Consider the following 14,137-nt stretch of genomic DNA (forward strand, 5'->3'; position numbering starts at 1 on the left):
GTGCAGTCACTCTGGTGGCATGCCCCACTCCATCAAGTGGTGAGCACACACCCGCCCCGGGTGGTTTTCAAAGGGGCAGAGGAACCAGAGACCAAATTGCAAACATGCGCTGGATTATGGAGAAAGCTAGAGTTTTCCAGAAAAACGTCTACTTCTGCTTCATTGACTATGCAAAAGCATTTGGCTGTGTCGACCACAGCAAACTATGGCAAGTTCTTAAAGAAATGGGAGTGCCTGATCACCTCATCTGTCTCCTGAGAAATCTCTATGTGGGGCAAGAAGCTACAGTTAGAACTGGATATGGAACAACTGATTGGTTCAAAATTGGGAAAGGCTGTATATTGTCTCCCTGCTTATTTAACTTATATGCAGAATTCATCATGCTGGACTAGATGAATCCCAAACCGGAATTAAGATTGCCGGAAGAAATATCAACAACCTCAAATATGCAGATGACACAACCTTGATGGCAGAAAGTGAGGAGGATTTAAAGAACCTTTTAATGAGAGTGAAAGAGGAGAGCACAAAATATGGTCTGAAGCTCAACATAAAAAAAAACCAAGATAAAAAAACCCCATCACCTCCTGGCAAATAGAAGGGGAAGAAATGGAGTCAGCGAGAGATTTTACTTTCCTGGGCTCCTTGATCACTGCAGCAGTCACGAAATTAAAAGACGCCTGCTGCTTGGGAGAAAAGCAATGACAAACCTAGACAACATCCAGGGCCGGCGCATCCGCTTAGGCAGACTAGGCCACTGCCTAGAGTGCCAGAATGGAGGGGCGCTGCTTGGCCAGCCTGCCCGCCGCCCCCTGTGCCCGCTGCCCGGTGCCTGGTGCCCGCTGCCTGGCGCCCGCCACCCGGCGCTGCCTGGGGCCGCCTCCCATGTCTACAGGGGGCATAGTCGCCCCTGCTAGCACGGCTTCTGCAGGAAAGAAGTCTCTGCCCAGGCAAGGGAGGGGAAGGCCAGCCGGGTGGCCGAGGGGCGGAGAGCAGGAAGAGCGAACTGGAGCGCGGGAGCGCACAGAGAAAGACAGCACCACGCCGCGCCCGAGAGGACATTTCCTGGTGCGCGCCTCCAGCCCGGCTCCCTTGGGGGCGACGGTGCCGAGGGAGCGCCCTTCCTTGCCAGGCCTTTGGGAGCTGCGCGTTGGCTCAGCTGCTTTTCGGCCTCCAATCCTATCAGCTGAGCGCCTCGGCTCCCGGCCAGTAGCAGACGGAGTGCGAAGCAGGAGCGTGCACGCGCCCCGACAGCTCGGTGGGCCTAGCTTGCGCCCAGGATGGGGATGGGGCTGGTGCAGTGCCCTCCGCCTACGCCCCTCTGCCTGCTCCTCTCGTGCCACCTCCAGCTGCTGCTGCTGCCGGGGCCCTCAGGGGCGCTGCCTATCGTGCGCCTCTTCCCTTAGCCGCAGCGACCAGGATGGTGGGGAGCAGCACCGCCCTGGCCCCTTGCCAGCTGCCTGGCACGCTGCCCCAGATCCGCACTGCAATGCATGTTCCTTTTGTTAAAGAAATATTAAAGCATAATAGTTGGTTGGTTTCAGAATTGGTTCCCTGTTTGTTGACCCTACTAGATAAGTTCAGTAGAATACCTCATAAAAAAATAAGAGAGACATTGTGTATACCAAAAAAACCCTTAATAAAAAAATTTAAAAGAAAGGTGGATCTCACCGTTAGAGGCCAAGGTTCAGAAAAGGTTACATATGGAAGCCAAGTGGTTGAAATATACAGTGGTGCCTCGCTTAACGAATGCCCTGCTTAACGAAATTTCCGCTTAACGAGAGGATTTTTCGAGTGGAGGTTGCCTCGCTAGATGAATTCGTTTTACGAAAAATTCATCTAGCGAATCGCGGTTTCCCATAGGAATGCATTGAAATTCAATTAATGCGTTCCTATGGGCAAAAAAAAATTCAAAAAAAATTCAATGCATTCCTATGGGATTCGCTAGACGATTTTTTCATTATAAGAAAAGACCCGTGGAACGAATTAAATTCATCTAGAGAGGCACCACTGTATTGCTGGAGTGGCACACGAAAGATGAACAAGTGAAATCGGTAATGAATGATTGGGCAAAGGATGTGGGGCATAATATAATGGTGGAGGAGTGGGAAAGGTTGTGGAAAAGTCTATTAAGTTTACTGCAAATAATGTTTTGAAAGAAAATATGATGAAAATGATGTATAGGTGGTATTTAACACCGGTTAAACTTGCAAAAATTTATCATACACATGATAACAAATGTTGGAAAGTTGTTGAAGGAATTTTTTACCACATGTGGTGGACTTGCCCCAAAATAAAAGACTTATGGGAAAAGATTTATAATGAATTGAAGAATGTGTTGAAAAACACCTTTATTAAAAAACCAGAAGCTATTTTTATTGGGTATAGTTGGAAAAGAAATTCCTAAAAGAGATGCTATATTCTTTTTATACGCCACAACAGCAGCAATAATTTTGATAGCAAAGAAGTGGAAGAGAAGACACAAGAAATACCAACGGTGGAAGAATGGCAGATGAAAATGATGGACTATATGGAATTAGCTGAACTGACCGGGAGACTCCGTGACCAGGGAGAAAAGTTGGTGGAAGAAGATTGGAATAAATTTAAAGATTATTTGAATAAATATTGCAATATTAGTTAGCTTGAAATGGATTTGGAAATACGTATAATGTTGTGTTGTAGTTTTAGAGATTATTTTAAGATTAAGGATAATATGAAAGAATGATAGTTAATGGTTAGATTTAAAATAAGTATTAACTTAAAAGGTGAGGAAATAGAAATTGTTAGAATTGAAATACAGTGAAACGCAGTATGGGGGGATATGAGGAAGTCACCCCAAAATGATTAGAAAGGATGAAAAATTGTGAAACGTATATTTTCTTTTATATGTTCTTGCTTTTGTTTGTAATGTTGTGTTTTCTTTTGTTGTTGTTGTGTTATTTGTTGTTTATATATTTGTTTTCATAAAAGCAATAAAAAAATTGGGGGGGGGGAAGAAAAAGAAAACTGTATAAAATTGGAAACTTTTTAATTTTATTTTATATATTTCTATAACTTCACATATTGCTTTTGATTATTTAAATTCAGTAATTTAGTAAGCCAGTGAGTAGCAGATGCTCATTTGCTTACGTTAATAATCCAAATGCTTCTTATATCATTTCACTTTTATTTATATGTGGCGCTGTGGTCTAAACCACAGAGCCTAGGGCTTGCCGATCAGAAGGTCGGAGGTTCATTGTTTGTATTGTTGTATGTTATGCTCACTGTATGTTATGTTCATGTTTAATGAGGGTGGATTTGTGTATTGGGGGTGGGGGGGTTGTGTTACGGTATGTTGTAAATAAAATTCTAATAAATTTTTTTAAAAGATGATGAAGAAGAATAAGGTCAGTGGTTTGAATCCCCACAACGGGTTGAGCTCCCGTTGCTCAGTCCCAGCTCCTGCCCACCTAGCAGTTCGAAAGCACGTCAAAGTGCAAGTAGATAAATAGGTACCATTCCAAGCGGGAAGGTAAACGGCGTTTCCGTGTGCTGCTCTGGTTCGCCCAGAAGCGGCTTAGTCATGCTAGCCACATGACCCGGAAGTGACAAATGCCGGCTCCCTCAGCCTACACAGCGAGATGAGCACACAGCCCCAGAGACGTCCATGACTGGACCTAACGAGTAAGGTAAAGGTAAAGGGACCCCTGACCATTAGGTCCAGTCACGGATGACTCTGGGGTTGCGGCGCTCATCTCGCTTTATTGGCCAAGGGAGCCAGTGTACAGCTTCTGGGTCATGTGGCCAGCATGACTAAGCTGTTTCTGGCAAACCAGAGCAGCGCATGGAAACGTCATTTACCTTCCCGCCAGTTTGACGTGCTTTCGAACTGCGAGGTTGGCAGGAACAGGGACTGAGCAACTGACAGGGATTCGAACCACTGACCTTCTGATCGGCAAGCCCTAGGCTTTGTGGTTTAACTCACAGCGCCACCCACGTCAACGGTCAGGGGTACCTTTACCTTTTTAGGGTTTTAAAATACTGTATTAATCTGGTCTTGGTTCTCAGATAGAACACATTCACTCTTAGTTAGTTCCTTGCATCTGAGACTGAACTTTGCATTAATTTATCAGACTGCATGTTCTTGCTAAATCTATATGCTCCATCTCTAGTTGTAGTCAACTCAATTATAAACAGTAATGAGATTGTGAAGTCACATCATCCTATTAAAGGTAAAGGTAAAGGGACCCCTGATCTAACAATCAGTCACGGATGACTCTGGGGTTGCGGCACTCATCTTGCTTTACTGGCCATGGGAGCCGGCGTACAGCTTCCAGGTCATGTCGCCAGCATGACAAAGCCGCTTCTGGAGAACCAGAGCAGCGCACAGAAACACCATTTACCTTCCTGCCAGAGAAGCACTTTGACGTGCTTTCGAACCACTAGGTTGGCAGGAGCAGGGACCAAGCAATGGGAGCTCACCCCATTGTGGGGATTCAAACTGCCGACCTGCTGATCGCCACCCGCGTCCCTATTACCATTACAGTAAAGGGCAAAATGTCTTAAAACAGCATTATTTTATTAGCAAATTGCATGATAGTATGGGATTTGTAAAGATCAAGCTCCATTTGTGTGATTTATCATAAGTCTCAGTATCAACTTGGCACAGGACTCAGAACCAATTGCAGCAGAAGTTTTCAACAAACCAATTGCCAGTCTATCATTTGAACCATACACGTCTGAAGGTGCTGATATTCTGTACTACACTGTTCTTTCCATCTGCAACTCCTTGAGCCATTGTTCTAAGCTGCAGGTACAGAACTAAAAATTATTTATTTATTTATTTATGCCCTGCCCTTCTGGCTGGGCCTCCCCAGCCACTCTGGGCGGCTTCCAACAAAACATTAAAATACAGTAATCCATCAAACATTAAAAGCTTCCCTAAACAGGGCTGTCTTTAGATGTCTTCTAAAAGTCTGGTAGTTGTTGTCCTCTTTGACATCTGGTGGGAGGAGTACCTGTTAGCTTAAGGGTTTCTTTTTTTAAAAAAAGTCTTGCTTGGAAACAGAGCTCCTTATACAACCATTAGGATTTAGACATTCTTTATCTCCTAGTTCTCCAGAGACAGCAGCAGCCTGTCTACATGGACTGCAAATAATCCTAGGCTCTTTAAATGCCCCCTCCCCTTGCTAATCATTTTTGCTCATTCATCAGTCCCTGTCTCTCTGGAGAAGCTAGTTCTCCACCCAGCACTGCATACCAGAGATAACAGTTCTCCTTTCGTTTACATGGTTATTTGTCATGGGATGAAAAGGAGAGATGTATAAGATGCCCTAAATTTTCACCAGGGGTGAAACTATTGTTACTTTTGCTTACATTCACTCCCTGCCACAAAATCAAAGATTAAAGTAGGTTGCTAACAAGTCTTTGCAAACTTGCTCATATAAAAATACCAACAATTTAGAGGCAGAATGCAACAGACATGCATTTTGATTTTAGTACTCTTTCTTCCATCTCCTACTTTTCTGTTCAAGAGAATCCTTTCCTGATTTTTCTTCTTTAAGAAGAGCTCCATTGCATATTTGCATGCAAGTTGAGATGGAACTGGCGCCTGCTTTGAAATATTTTGTTGCTTAACAGTACAGAGAAAATTAACTAAACAAGAATTAAAGTGAAGGCTGCTTTACACATTGTAAAATGTATAAACAGTATCAAACTGAGCCCATCAGTGCAAATTTATGCTTGTGCAACAGAATGTCCCACTTCTCTCTGGATGGGCACCCTGCACCCTTGTCCAAATCTGCTTCAGAGGATTGAGGAAAATCCCAGAGCAGATTGGGAAAGGAGTGTGGGAGGAAATTATGTTGCTCAGTCCTTGCACCAATGGACTGAGTTAGTTAGATACTGCCCAGTATCTTTGTAAGAATTAACATGCAACCTGTGATAACTGCGCATGTGGGTTCTGTTGCATATAGACAGCAGGCGAGCAAAGATGAGGCAGAGGCTTACCGGCTCATATAAAGCATCCGAGTTGCAGAAACCTATTTGTGCGCTCAAAAGTTTGTAACGTATTTGATATCCCGCTTTATCACTACCAGAAGGAGTCTCAAAGCGGCTAACAATCTCCTTTCCTTTCCTCCCCCACAACAAACACTCTGTGAGGTGAGTGGGGCTGAGAGACATATTCATATGACTAGCCCAAGGTCACCCAGCTGCTGCATGTGGAGGAGCGGAGATGCGAACCCGGTTCCCCAGATTAGGTGTCTACAGCTCTTAACCACTACACCACACTGGCTCAAAGCATGTGTGGCCTGCTTGCAGATTGCACGCTGCTTCCTGTCGATAAATCCTGTAACCTCTGAAGTGGCACTGAAGTGCACAACCGTTTATCAGAAGAGCTACCTGAAGGTTCCGCAAGCATATTTTAGTATATGCAAGCAGCTCCAATGGAGTCCCTTCAGTGTTTCCAGAACTCCTAGGGGGAAGCCTTACCTTTCCTAATGAGGATTACTTTTCTCCCCCGCCCCATTGAATGAATAATTTCACATCTGTAGCAATGGTATCTGAAGAAGTGTGCATGCATACGAAAACTCATACCAATAACAAACTTAGTTGGTCTCTAAGGTGCTACTGGAAATAATTTTTTTTATTTTGTTTCGACTACGGCAGCCCAACACGGCTAAGGTAAAGGTAAAGGGACCCCTGACCATTAGGTCCAGTCGTGACAGACTCTGGGGTTGCGCGCTCATCTCACATTATTGGCCGAGGGAGCCAGCGTATAGCTTCCAGGTCATGTGGCCAGCATGACAAAGCTGCTTCTGGCAAACCAGAGCAGCACATGGAAATGCCGTTTACCTTCCCGCTGTAGCGGTTCCTATTTATCTACTTGCATTTTGACATGCTTTCGAACTGCTAGGTTGGCAGGAGCTGGGACCAAGCAACGGGAGCTCACCCCGGATTTGAACCGCCGACCTTCTGATCAGCAAGCCCTAGGCTCAGTGGTTTAACCACAGTGCCACCTGGGTCCCTACCTACCTATAAATAAAAAGAGAGATAGCAAGTCTGGAAAGAGATAACATGAAATGAAAATGTAACATTGGTCAGATACGTTTTTTGCTACAATACTTTAATTGGTGCATGGTGAAGAAAACATCTGAAATGTGACATCTTGTAACATCTGTTAAAAATCTGCCAACATTATTTGAAGAGGACAAAATACCTGGGAGTGGGAAGAATTTGTTCTCAAAGGAGGGTCAAATATAACGCTTTAATGGCAAGGTGTTTTGCCACCTTAGTTCTCGAAGCCTTTGCCTTTGATAAGGCAATTTACTGACAAAGATGCCTGTCAGGACTGTTTTTGGCTAGAGTAAAGACTGTGCTGGCTATTCATAACAAGAAAACAACTGGCAGTAAAAAGCAATCTGCATGCTAGGGGCACCAATTGGGCATTCAAGCCCAATTAACTGGTCTCAGTTAAGAAAGTAAGTGCAATCCTACACTCGTCTACTCAGAAATGAGTCCCCCAAAGCTTAGTAGAACTTAGGTCAAGGTAAAGGGGACCCCTGACCATTGGGCCCAGTCGTGACTGACTCTGGGGTTGCGGCGCTCATCTTGCTCTATTGGCTGAGGGAGCGGGTATACAGCTTCCAGGTCATGTGGCCAGCATGACTAAGCCGCTTCTGGCGAACCAGAGCAGCGCACGGAAAAGCCGTTTACCTTCCCACTCTACAGTGGGACCTTCTGATTGGCAAGCCCTAGGCCCTGTGGTTTAACCCACAGCGCCACCCGCATCCCGTAGGACTTACTCCCAGGTAAATGTCTATAGGATTTCCACCTAAGAGGTGCATATGCTTCCATCAGGCCAGGAATATGTTTAAATGCTTTGCTTCAAACAAAATATAGGTGCCATATGGGTCACAGAAAATGTGTAAGATCTTTCAGGTTTGTTGTTTTCACCAAACACAAGTGTTTAAATGTTTATAGGTGTTATCTATCCATCCCTCCTTTCCATTCCGCTGGATGAAGAACTCTGTATAACTCACAAGTCTGCATACTCCAGTGCCAATTGAAGTTGGTCCAATAGAGAGACTGGCATATCTAATACTTTGTAGAACTGGGGTGATAAAGGCCTAAGCACCAGTCACTTAGCACCTGTGCAACTTGGTCTGCAGGAGCAGATTATGTGACAATTTACCGGTAGCTTTTAGCAATTGTTACTAAGGCTTGTAAGAAACATTTTGTGCCAATAACAAAAGAATCCATACACACTGGCATAGTGGAGTTTGATCTGAGCATTTTCTAATTCCTAAACAGTGTTTACAAAATTACAGCATTTGGCTTTTAACATTGTTTCAAAATAAATATATTCTCTCTGTGTCTCTCTTAGTTATGAGGTAACAAATGTGCTTGAGAGAGCTGTGAGCGGAAGAAGATAAAAACAATTTAAAAAAACCCACCACAGTTCTATGGTGTTCTAAAACAATGGGACCAGCCCGCTCTGTAGATCAATGAACAGGTTTCTATGCATGTAACTAGAATTCTCCAGGCATGTAAGTAATACTTGACTGCAGAGGTTACCAACTACTTATCTAAACAGCTGCACAGCAGGCAAACATTCAGCAGGCAAAACTTTTTCTAACATGAAAATACAACAGTGGGAACAAACCCTACAACTTTGCTTTCTTAATATTTACCTAATATGCAGCTGTAAAAAGGTTCAGAACCCCGCAAGAAAAAGGTGATAATTACCGTACTACATGGATTCCTACAAAGACCTACAAAGCTTGGTGTGAAAGGGAAAATCAGTTCCCCCTCCTCCTCTTCCTTTGCCAATTTAGGCTTGTTCTGTTTTTGGAAGGGACATTTTAAAGCAGAAAATAGATAATCATAGCTCCATAAGTTATGGTAAGTAAGCTAAAATCAGTGAACCACAGGTGTAACTCTCTCATGTGGCATGTAAGCTTTCTTTTTTACAGGCTTTTTAATACACAAAAGGGCTTGTCACTCAAAGCCTATATAAAAACCATTCTAGGAAAGATGATCAAACTCCCTTACCAACTTCTCATGAATCTGTTTTCTTGATATTCTTACTATATCATCACTGGCTGTGCAACCTGATCCTGGGCATGTTCACTCAGAAGTCCATGCTCAATGGCGCTTGCTCCCAAGTAAGTGTGCATACCTGATTCTATGCATGTTTTCTCAGATGTAAATACCACTGAACTAAATGAAGTTGCTCTGAGGTTAAGTATGACTAGAGCTGCAGCCCTACAGTGCAATCCTATACATGCCTATTTAGAAGTACCGGTAAGTCCCATGGAATTCCAAGGGCCTGCAATCCTAGATACCTTGGAGAAAATCCCATTTATTTCATGGGTCTTACTTCTGTACAGACATGTATAGGATGGCTCTGTTAGTTTTGCAGGATGAGAACCTATGTAAACAATACCCATTTCTCCTGGCCTGCAGAAATCCATAGGAATCCTACAATGGGGAAGTATTCTTGCCATTTTCTTTATGTTTGGCAGCACAACTAACCATGGATTGAAAAAGAAAAAATAGGCAGGATTCATCGAACCTGTCTCATGTTTGGGAGCCCTGCACATGTTCTCACACTAGAGGAATTGGGATATCCCCCACCCCCGCAAATCTACTCTGGAGGATTGAGAGAACCCCCTCAGAACAGTGAGGGGAGGGTCCGGCAAACTCAAGTGCTTACATTGATGTAACTCATAATTCCACTCATTGAGGTGAATTGGCAGTTCTCTCGCTTACACAAAATCTTTGTTCTCTTCAGAATATCCACTTGGTACGGAATCCTTCTTTGTACTTCATCAGCTTAGTCAAAGTGTATGTGGGCTCCCTCCCACAACCCATTGCTTTTCATTGCTGCAGTGAGATGATTTTCTGGTTCATGAAAATCATCAGAGAGTATTTTAAGTCTGATTGGATTTAGTGAAGAAGGGGTGGAATGTCTGCAGTCAAATGTTACAGTAAGGACATATGATTGAGAAAATGTTTTCCTGGTTATTGCTACAGTGTATAGACTAGTTATGAATAGATAATAAAATTTGTTAGCATAATGCTTAGAACACAGCACCAGGCAGCAGCTGCAGGTCACAAAGGATCCAGGCAGCTCAAGATTTTACAATTCAAGTGCATTAACACACAATCAACATACAGAATTCTATTTTAACATAGCAGTACATGGGTGTTGCATTCTGAACGAAGCCTAAAGGGCTGTCCTCTTTGTCCCCACAGTTTGAAGGCCCCACCCCCACCCCCACCCCACCCCCGCTTTCTGGCACTGCTGCACATCCTCACACCTAACTGAAATGGCAGGGACACTTTTATTGAAACACATAAGTCACTCCAGGAAGTAGCACCACATCATGTGGACTGTGGTAATAATAACCTGCCAGACCATAAATACCTTGGAGATGTCTATCTTAAGACTGAAAACCGTTTCCACAAAGGCTGGTTTCAATGAGCCATATACACTGATGATGTATTTTCATCTGCATCAGTTTTTTCCTTCTAACCACAGCATCTTTTTCCTATCAAGCAATATTTCTTAAGTCTAGTGTTCTTCATGCACACATCACCTTGGGCTTCTACTCAGATCTTGAGATGGTGGCACAAACTTTAATCCAGATTAAACAGGGTCCTGCCCTGTGCTATCCAGCCTTCTGGCTTTCATCTCCCAAAATCGTTTCTCCATCTATCCATATCTAGTTAAAAAGACACCTTCCAGAGGAATTTAAACAAGGGTAAGCGTTGTGTAGGTTAGTCCACAGGGACGGAAGCAGTTGATAAAGCCATGTTGTCCTCGCCTGTATTCTAGTCCTGCTAGATTCAGAATGTGAAAACCCAGGAGAGCCTCCCTCCTTGTCCAAGGGCTCGCGGCGGTTTCGCAGCGGGAGGGGGAAGCTGACATGCGCATATCTGACCTGCCTCCCAAGCGCCAGCCAACACGAAAACGATACCCTACCTCTTAATGGGGAAGCAAACGGAAGGGGGTCTGGGACAGCATGGAAAGGTGGATGGAAACAGGCATTCATCTGATGCTCCATAAGGGACGTGTCAAACCAGGAGATCAAGCTCCGTTTGGGTTTCAAGGCGCCGCAGCTCCCTTTCGGGGTCTCTTGTCTACCGTTGCTTTTTCTTCTGCTTGAGGGACTTTCTGCGCTTGAGGATCATCTCGTAGAGTTTGTCCATGCCTTCGGTGAGCCCCTCGCCGATGATGGCGCAAGCAGGCTGGATGTGGTAGGTGGTGGCCGGGGTCAGCTCGTGCAGAGCCAGCTGCTTCTCGATCTCCGCTACCGGCAGAGACTTGGGCAGGTCCTGCTTGTTGGCGATTACCAGCAACGGGGTGCCTTGGTTCTCGGCGAACTTGGTGACTTTGTGCAGCTCCGTCTTGGCTTCCTCCAGCCGGTCCACGTCCACTGAGTCCACCACGTAGATGATGCCGTCGGTGCAGCGGCTATAGGACTTCCAGAGCGGGCGCAGCTTCTCCTGGCCGCCCACGTCCCAGAAGTGGCAGCTGATGCCCTTGGCGGAGCCGTTGCTCAGCTTGATCTTCTCCGTGTTGAAGCCGATGGTGGGCACCGTGTTAACGAACTCGTTGAATTTGAGCCGGTAGAGCACCGTGGTTTTGCCCGCAGAGTCCAAGCCCAGCATGACGATGTGCAGTGACTGGAAGGCGGAGATGTTGGAGGAGATATTCCCCATGGCGCCGCGGACGCGCGGAGGGCTGGCTCGGCGAGCGCCGCTGAAAGAGACTCCCGCGCCGCCCACCCTCCGCGAGGATCTTGCGGGGAGGCAAGCCCGGCCTCGCTTCGGCCCGTTCTCACGACGCGCCCGGCTGCCGGCGGCGGCTGCCGGCGGCAATCATAATTCCGCAGCCCTGCCGAGCGCCGAACAAAGGCGGCTCGCTGGCCAGACCTTCCACCCGCGAGGGCCCCGGCTGGATCAACGGCTCCGACGGCGGCTCAGCTGCGCCTCCTGGCCCATTCATTCATTTTTCAGGCGGGAGGCGGCGGCGGCCTCCTCTTCCTCCTCACCTACCTGCCCACCTACCGAGGGAAGAAGCCTCCTTCCCCGCTTCGCTTCCCCGACGATGCGCCCGCGAGGAAACCCCCACCGCGCGCGCTCCCAGCGGCTCCTCGCCAGCCTCCAGCCCCGCAACTGCAGTTCAATCCATCAAATCCCTCCTCGCTCCCTCCCTCCCTCGCTCCGCCTCCCCTCCCTTCCGCAGCGCGCAATCCCACGCCCAGCCGGAGAGCGGCGAGAGGAGGGGCTGCACAAGGGCGCTCGGCCAGCTGGCTGGCTGGCAGGCAGGCAGCGGGCGCGTCCGCTACAGCCTCCCCCCGCGCCCGTCGCTCCCCTGCTTCCTCTTCCCTCGGACTCCCCGCCCAGCAATCTCCCGCCCCTTCGCCTCGCCGAAAGGGCCTTTCTCCTTCCTTCCCCTGCTTCCCCATTAGTTGTCGTTTTCCGAGAGAAGGTGGCCGGCCTGCGTCTGGGCTGTACCACTTTCCGACTGGAGGTGAGCGCTTCTCGAATGGAGCCATCGTCGTTCATAGCGACCCGAAGTAGATGGAACAAAACCCTGTGACTAAGGAGGAGGAGTGGATATTGATATAAGGGAGGGCTGTTATCATCATAAGGGGACTCAAGGCTGCTTACAACTAAAATCGAAGCAGCTAAAAACATACAGAAAGAAACGCTGTAACTGAACTGTAACTGAAACACAATTAAACATTAGTGGAATTAAAGTACATACACATAAAAGAACACATAAAATCATTACAATAAAAACTGCAGGGCGGTCACTTCCTAAAAGCCTTCAATGGAGGAAGCCAGTCTAGCTTCTCTAGAGAGGAAGTTTCAAAGTCTGAGAGCAGCCCCCAAGAAGGTGGGTGGGTGGGACCAAGAGAAGGGCCTCCCCCAAAAATCTCAAAGCTCAGGCAGGTTTGTATGAGAGAATGCAGTCTCTCAGATAGGGTACTTCTTCCAGATTGTTAGAAATATGTTCACAAAATTTGTGTGAGCCTTCAGAGAAACATTAAATCATCAGAAGTGCTTATGGGGCAGGCACAGGGTACCTACTTCAGGGGGACTTTTTGCTTTTTTGGTATAGTTCTATCCCATCTATTGATCCATAAGAATCCCTGAAACAACTTGCATAACATTATTAAAGTACTGTTATATTTAGACTGCCTCTATCATTTTTGCCAAAGGTGGGAAAACTCAGGCCTGGGGGTGAGGTGGGGACAAACGAAGTTATCTAGCCTCGCTTTCTGGCACTCTACCTTCCCTGGCCACATCCCACACCAGCCCTATGTCACCCCCTCCTTGGTGGGATGTACTGGTAGGAGGCAGGCATAGCTGCTGTGCCACACTACTGTCTTGAGTGCAAGATATCACCTTGCCTCACCTACCTTTTGGGGTTGTTGTGAAGATAAAATAGGCAGGCGGAGAACTATCAAAGTCTCTCCAAGCTCCTTGTATCAAGGGTAAAGGTAAAGGGACCCCTGGCCATTGGGTCCACTCGTGACTGACTCTGGGGTTGCGACAAGGCTGCTTCTGGCAAACCAGAGCAATGCACAGAAATGCCGTTTACCTTCTTGCACTTTGACGTGCTTTCAAACTGCTAGGTTGGCAGGAGCTGGAACCGAGCAACGGGAGCTCAACCCGTTGTGGGGATTCGAACCTTCTGATCGGCAAGTCCTAGGCTCTGTGGTTTAACCCACAGCGCCACCCACGTCCCTCTTGTATCAAAGGTAGGGGGAGATAATAATTTGTTATCTGGCTCAGTGGGACATACATGGGCAGTTATTCATCCCTTTAATCTTCACAGTGGTGAAGGCATAGAGTGCCTCCCCTGATGCAGCTCTGAGGAAAATCCTTCTTCTGAACCCTGCCACCCTGGGCCAGCCCAAGAAATTTTGGCCCGTGAGGCCACAAATGGCGCTGCACTCTCGCTCTCTCTCCCTCTCCCCCCCTCCCTCCGAGGGAGAAGGAGGGAGTGAAGGGAACAAGAGAGGGAGGAGACCAGCAGTGAGTCCTATTCACCAATAGGCTGCTGTAGAGGCTGCCAAGGGGACAGCAGATTTAGTCTCTAAGGAGCATGCTGCAGCTCTCTATTGCTGTCACTGCAGCA

General features: G+C 46.7%; 1 protein-coding gene across 1 annotated transcript; it reads right to left on the reverse strand.

Annotated features, from left to right (window-relative positions):
- Positions 1-4,534: 4,534 nt before the first annotated feature.
- ARL4C (ARF like GTPase 4C) lies at positions 4,535-13,182 on the reverse strand. Its single transcript, XM_088666331.1, has one exon. It carries the CDS (start codon positions 11,704-11,706, stop codon positions 11,125-11,127), a length of 582 nt encoding a protein of 193 aa, XP_088522457.1. The 5' UTR covers positions 11,707-13,182; the 3' UTR covers positions 4,535-11,124.
- Between the last annotated feature and the right edge of the window lie 955 nt (positions 13,183-14,137).

This window comes from Zootoca vivipara, chromosome 1, assembly GCF_965207765.1.
Source record: "Zootoca vivipara chromosome 1, rZooViv2.hap1.1, whole genome shotgun sequence".
Classification (NCBI taxonomy): Eukaryota; Metazoa; Chordata; class Lepidosauria; order Squamata; family Lacertidae; genus Zootoca; species Zootoca vivipara.